This window comes from Eucalyptus grandis, chromosome 4 (assembly GCF_016545825.1).
Source record: "Eucalyptus grandis isolate ANBG69807.140 chromosome 4, ASM1654582v1, whole genome shotgun sequence".
In the NCBI taxonomy this organism is placed as follows: domain Eukaryota; kingdom Viridiplantae; phylum Streptophyta; class Magnoliopsida; order Myrtales; family Myrtaceae; genus Eucalyptus; species Eucalyptus grandis.
The window spans coordinates 15,031,960-15,038,808 of NC_052615.1; the positions used below are offsets into that span (position 1 = coordinate 15,031,960).

General features: G+C 39.8%; 1 protein-coding gene across 1 annotated transcript; it reads right to left on the minus strand.

Moving 5' to 3' along the window:
- Positions 1–618: 618 nt before the first annotated feature.
- Positions 619–1,895, minus strand: LOC104442750 ((E,E)-alpha-farnesene synthase). Its single transcript, XM_039310602.1, has 4 exons — positions 1,683–1,895; positions 1,460–1,601; positions 1,093–1,341; positions 619–936 (listed from the first exon to the last, which is right to left on the minus strand). The coding sequence occupies exons 1-4, from the start codon at positions 1,877–1,879 to the stop codon at positions 634–636; spliced, it is 891 nt and encodes a 296-aa protein (XP_039166536.1). The 5' UTR covers positions 1,880–1,895; the 3' UTR covers positions 619–633.
- Positions 1,896–6,849: the final 4,954 nt, after the last annotated feature.

Genomic DNA, 6,849 nt, shown 5'->3' on the forward strand with positions numbered 1-6,849 from the left:
CGGAGATCTCTATCGCCTTAACAAGAACTTTCTCCTTGGGAAATATCCTCCGGAGAGCACCAAGATTTTTCAAATCACGCATGGTCGAGGCTTTTCTAATTCAAGAGAAGGACATAAGCGTGTGCTTGAGTTTTATTGATTAGGTGGCAACAGAAGAAGTTTACAAATGAGAAATGATTTGGTGACATGTGAGAATAACAATCTATTACGAACCACAAAAAAATCAAATAATAAATAATTATAAAATGCTGTAAAATTCACTCCATCAAAAATTTGTAGCTCACAACAAGTTATTATTTTCAAAGTAAACCAAAGACTGTTATCCTAGCAAAAAAATAATGTACCATTACTGGCCATTTACAACATTCAATGTTGCATAAGATGAGAAGGGTCGGATTATTACGATCTCGAGTATTTCTTTTCATAGTGCAATATATGTGGATCAGGCCGATTACGCACATGGTTACTTTGTGCGATATTGTAACATGGACATCTTTAAGAGATTTGACCATTGTAAACCCAAGTAAATGAATATGCAGCATGGGATACAATTTGCGTGGAGTACTCAAATCCTTCGACCGGCAGCAGCTAGTCTAGCTTACGCACTTGCTTTGTTATTACACTTGTGCTATCTCAGTTAAGAGCGAGAGGGTGGATCACTGCAGATAAAATTTGCCGCCTAATATCACCGTCCTGGACGCCAAACCCATCTCCGAACTGGTAAAGCATACGCGCAACGCGAGCCGCGTTCACGGTGACATCAATGAAGGTTCGGACAAAGGGCGTCTCGGCATTGCTGAAGCAATAAGCATTGATGCTTTTCCATTCCTGGTTTATCAATTCCTTGATGTGCTTCCTAGCGATGTCTTCCGGAACATTCGCTTCTCGCATGTAACACACCACCGACGATGGAGCATCTCCTCTGTCTCTTTCGGCCTAATTGAACAAGTAAATCAATTTAATGTGCTTATCAGATTCGATCTCCTTGATTCAATTACACCATATGCCGTGTTTTTTTTGCAGGCTAAGAATTCTTAACATCATCTCAAATTCAGTTGGTTTATAACTTCAGCGCAGAAATTTGATAATTACCGTTGACGTTCCAAGGTCGTTGCAGAGTCTAATTATCATGGACACATTATAAATCAGATCCTTGTTTCTCTCCAGCAAATCTGCTACATCCTCAAAATTCATATGTCCCACAAAGAAACTAGCGTGAGACATGATCAGTGGTCCTGAAGATGATGTCCACGGATTGCTCAAGTACTCTTCCAGCGATGGTGTGTAGCCCATGTTGTCCCACTTTGCTTCAGTAAGTAGGGCTTTGCAAAAGTCTGCCCACTGTAAAAAAATAAGGAAAAAAGAATACAAATTCAGAGATGATCGATAATGTAAGGATAAAAAAAATTTGGGGTGGCATGTGCATATGTATGGAATTATCCACAAGTTTTTCACTTACGGCTTTCGCGAGATGTGGTAGCACTCGATGCCAATCTTCATCTTTGCCAATATCATAAGCGATCTCGTGAATAACATCGTTAAGCGCTCGGAAACACACCTTCATGCACTCGGGAAGTTGTTGAATCTGCTCCGAGTCCCGCCTAGAAGCATCAGATATTCCAGTTAGAGAAAACAAACTCAGCAGAGACGAAAGGAAGAGATTGGGAGGCATCGTGGAAAACCTGGTAATGGCGCTGGTAAAGCATTCCAACTCTTCCAACGAACCATAAAGGTCGTAGATATCGTCGATCACCAGTATCAAGATGACGACTTTGGTGAGAGATTTACGGAGCGAGCTGAGCCGTGGTTCCTGAGAGAGTCCAAGGGCACACAAGAAACTCTCGACCAGCCGATCCCTCGTGAAGTCCACGTGCTCCATAAGTCCCAGATCCCTCCACCATCTGAATTTACCGAAGCAACTAATCAGAATCAAAAGCTAGGAAAATCACATAATGTCTGGTAGAGATATCTTCAAAATAGGCACATTGCCAGGGTGAATTTAGAGCATATATATATATATATGTCACGACCGAGTTTGTTGAGTTTTCATCCTGAGATGAGTTGAAAATAGAACATGACATCCTTTAAATAGATGACCTTGGTCGAATGAATCGCTACATTTTCTACATCATTTGTGACTACATATAAAATTACCTGGATATCTCTATAAGATCTCTTTGGTGTGTGGCTTGGACCGTGTTGAAATTGAGCTTGGCAAGCTCAAGCAGATTGCTTTGCTTGTCCTCCCGTTGCTCGTACAAGCTTATTTGCCATTTGATGTCGAACCACTGGACCCTCCAATGCAACGGAAGCTCCAAAGCGTGGACGGCGCATTTAAAGAGCCGACTGTCCAAACCAGAGACTCTCTCGTGGAGAATCCCAGTTGAGAAGGCTTTCGCTTCGTGCAAAATGTTTTCACCTTCCAAAGCCAGATGTGAAGCCTCAAGAAGCTCTATCATAGCTTCAACATTTTCGCAATTGCTTCTGTTGACTAAGATGCTTCCTTCTTTGAAGCTCCTTAATTCATCTGATTACAGATTGAAAGTCAGATTTATGACCGGACAGAACCGAGAATAATTGCTAATGATACTCAATATTAGAACCACGATGACTGATGACTCATAAGATCTTTTCGTAAAGGAGTGAATAACGACGCATGAGCTTTGAGTGGCTTATGTGCACCCAATTTCATCGTACCACTGTGGGGAGGACACTTTCTTCACCGTCTAATCTACAATTATATTTTCTTCGTCCTTTCTCCAGGTCTCGCAACGGGCTGTCAGCGTCAACAGCCAGAATTGGCCTCGGCGGCTGCCCGCTGGCTCCTAAGTCTTTGGTTGGTTTTGAATTTAAAAAGAAAAGTGCTTTACAAAGGGTGACTTTTCCAAATATTATTTAAACCAAAGTTGTTTTCAAAGCACTTTTAAATTACAATTGATCAAACACTACTTATATTTTGAAAAATTCCTTTAACCTCAGAGTTTTTATATTTTCTCACAGACTTTCATAAAAAGTCGAACCAAATGTACCCTAAGTTCATATAGATATGTCGGTTGCGGACTTTTCCAATATGATGAATAAAAAATTCAATGATAATCTCAACAAGTGATATTGAAGTCAACATGTGTCAACTTTTCAATGATATCTCCAAAAGAACCAACTTTTGTATAGTAATCTTTAGTGTATGTAGGATTTTTTATTTTTATATTTTGGTTGTGATTTGATGGTAACATCTTACACCTACGAATTCACACAGGTTCATATTTTGAACTTACTTTGAGAAATGATATGGCCTTGCTGTCTAAGGAGTCTAAACCGAAGTGCACTGGCATAGAGATGTTCTTCCATGGTGAAAACATCATTGTTGATGGATGCAACTATTTCAAGAGCTTCTTTCATTTCATTTTCAGAAAGGTTGGACAACCCCAATTTGGTCATGCTGTCAATTAACTCTAACTTGGCAAGCGAATTGACCACTTCCGATAACATTCGCTTTACTTCCTCCACGAGCCCTTCCATCCGTTCCGTGATTACTTCTTTCTGCAGAATTGATTCATATTTTTTAGATCAAAATCTACCCTGAAAAGGCCTCAGATAATTCAATATATAGAGCAATGCCTAGATGTTTCTATTTTAGTACATGCATATGTAGAGCTATATGAATTGGTTTTGGTACATGATATGATAGCTATAAATCAAATCTGGATGTGATGACCAATACATATGATAACACTGACCAAAACTCTAACATTGCTTGCTACATTTAATAGGTACATGCATTGTAATGTTACAATGAATTTGGAGCAAATTACTACTTCAAACATCAATATGCGTCTCATGTGCAAATACTTGCATGATTGCATGCCAATGTCCATTGGCTCATATAAGGAAGAGATGGCTAGAGTTAAAGAGAACAATAAGATAGTGCGGAAGCAACAAATTATAATCTTACGAGGTCATGTTTGCTGCTAAGCGACTGCAAGAAATCGTAATTCCAAATGTTAGGCTTATAATTGGCCGATCTTCTTTGGTGCATCGTGCCCACAACTTCTGGTAGATTCGCTTGGCATGGTTGGAACTGGGCTTGTTCTGTTGCGTACTCCATGACGCGTGAGTGAAAGTTGAGAAGATTGGTGAGATCGCGAATTTCTACGAGTTCTATGATTATATGAGTGTGAGTATTGTTGAGTACAATCCTTTGATTTATATAGGCGAGTCCGAGGGGGAGTGTTGATGGGACAACGTCACGTGGATGGTGATTTTTCAACGATGGGAAACTTTCCTCAGACATTTATGCTCTTTTAACCTCATGCAAGCAGCGTTAGTCACGTGTCGACAGTGATTTTTCATTCGATGGATGGCCATTTGAGTCGATGACCACGTGCTGACCGTGGACGTACGTAATTAAAGCAAATAGCAAGAGAGTTTTTATCCCGTACTCCAAGAGTTCAATCATTTTCATACCAATAATGATATAAAACGATTCCTAGCCAAAGAAAAAAAAATAATGATATAGAACGAGTTTCTCTCTTTTGACTTTTGGGGCGGTCGATGATTAATTGTCTCAACTGGAAAATTAAAGCATTGCCAAAATGGAAATTCTCTCTAATCAAAACATGATCGCAATATTACTTGTTTACGAGATTATGAATGAGCCATTGCGTGCACTGCCATCTCATTCTAAGTAAAAGCTCAGTCATTTCGATTCAACAAATAATAATATGGTCTCAGTGCGACGTTCCGTCTTAAATTTGTTTCATGTGGATGATTTCTTATTTATCGATTCACGTGTCATCTCCATCATGGTCTTCATTCAAAAAGAGGTGTCGATTATGCATTCATTGTTGGAGAAATCTTCGTGAAGAGTTTTGAAGTTGACAAAACATTTCCATCGGTCTAGTCGAAGGTCGGCGGACTACGGTGGTTAAAGTCGAAGACTTCCGGACAGCCGACTCAAGACTCAAAGTCTATCCTCATTGACAGTCTCTAATCCGTTGAAGAAAGGTTATCCGAATCGGATGTTTTGTTCGGATTTAACCTTATCCTCGGAGAAGATCTCGTGGTTGGAGAAGACGTATAAGAATCCTTTGATTGATCAAGATTGATTCAATGACTGAAGATTCGATGATTGTCTAAATATTATTGGAAGGTTCTACTTATGGAAACCGAGATCCCGATTGTATGGGCGAACGGGATTGATGGGCTATCAACACGTTCCTTTAATAGCTCGAACAATCTTCCTAATTGATTCCGTCAACGGGTAGATTGGAGGAATTCCTTTGGTAAGTGCCAACGGGTATGATGGCATAAAGGAGTATATAAGGAAGACATTCTTAGTTGTTCGAGGTGTGCGCGATAGAAGAATTCCAAAGTCCGGCTCCTATTTGTTTAGATAAATCCCTTGAGCGAATACTTGTATACAAAGAGAGTCTATATTTGTGAGAAACCTTGAGGAGGTGTGGTAAAACATCTACACCGTGGAATCAAGGCAAAGCTGTGCTGTAACTTCTCTTTTGATCATAGTGAAATCCAGCCGGTGGGCTGTCGGTGCGGAAGAAGTGGACGTAGGCTTGGAATAAGCCGAACCACTATAAATCCTGTGTTCAATTTTCTCTTCCTCACTCTCTCTATCTCAATCGTATTTCATTTTGTTAATTAAGAGAGAATTTACTTTCTATCATATGTTAAGAATCGCTTAATATATCGATAAATTGTTTAGGCACCTATTCACCCCCCACTAGGTACTCATACTAGCAATATCAATTGGTATTAGAGCTCGTGTACTCACTTTGTTTGAAGTGTTTTACTTCAAAGTTAAAGATCCATGGCTAGTATGCTAGCACCAGGGCTGATGGAAGGGCAAAACAATACCAGACCACCCTACTTTGATGGAAATGATTACAACATCTGAAAGAACAAGATGAAAGCTTTCCTACGATCAAAGGATCCTCTGGAATGGGACGTTGTTGAAAAGGAATTACTCCTACCACTGCATCGGTCTACGAAAGAGGAAAAGAAATCTGAAGAAACCAGGCGGAATGTCTCGGGAAGAAATAATTAAGAGACAAACACTCGATGCAAAAGCAATTTACTCCTTATATTATGCTTTATCACCAACTGAATATAATAGAATATCTTCTTGTGGTACAAAAAAAGAAGTTTGGGACAGATTGCATATCACCTATGAAGGAACAGTCGAGTGAAGGAAACAAGAATCAACATTCTTCTCGGTCAATATGAAGCCTTCGGGATGAAACCGGGAGAATCAATATCGACATGTTTAGTCGTTTTACGAGATATTGTGAATGGTCTTGAAAATCAAGGTCAACCAACTTCGATCCCATGAAGGTAAACAAGCTACTGCGTGGACTCTCCGAGGATTGGAATCACATAAAGACTTCGATAAGAGAGACGCGAGAGAATCATGCCACTATCTCCGACGAGGGCGATTGGAACTCTTCGGTCCTATGAAGTGGAAAGGATCAATGAAGATGAAGATCCAAACGGTAAGAAATCCATTGCATTAAAATCAAATGATGATTCGATGATACAGATTCGAAGATGATATGGACGATGAGGAGCTTGCTCTCATGATAAGAAGATTCGATCTTAAAACTAAATAGAAAAGGAAGAAGGTTCAACTCAAAGAAACAAAGCTTTCAAAGACAGACGGACCAAGTACGGTGATGATGAGAACAAATAAAGATGTAATGCTTTGAATGCAAGAAAAGGGACACATCGGACCCAACTGTCCTCTTACGAAGAAGAAGAGAGGAAAAGCTGAAAAATTTCGAAAAGCTCTCAAAGCCGAAACACAGTGATGCGAGTGTGAAGAAAGTGATAATGAAT

Coding starts and splice junctions, on each gene's coding strand:
- LOC104442750 (XM_039310602.1), bottom strand. CDS start 1,879: ATGGAGCACGTGGACTTCACGAGGGATCGGCTGGTCGAGAGTTTCTTG. Junction 1,602..1,682: donor TTTACCAGCGCCATTACCAG/GTTTTCCACGAT, acceptor TGATGCTTCTAG/GCGGGACTCGGAGCAGATTC. Junction 1,342..1,459: donor TACCACATCTCGCGAAAGCC/GTAAGTGAAAAA, acceptor ATTTTTTTACAG/TGGGCAGACTTTTGCAAAGC.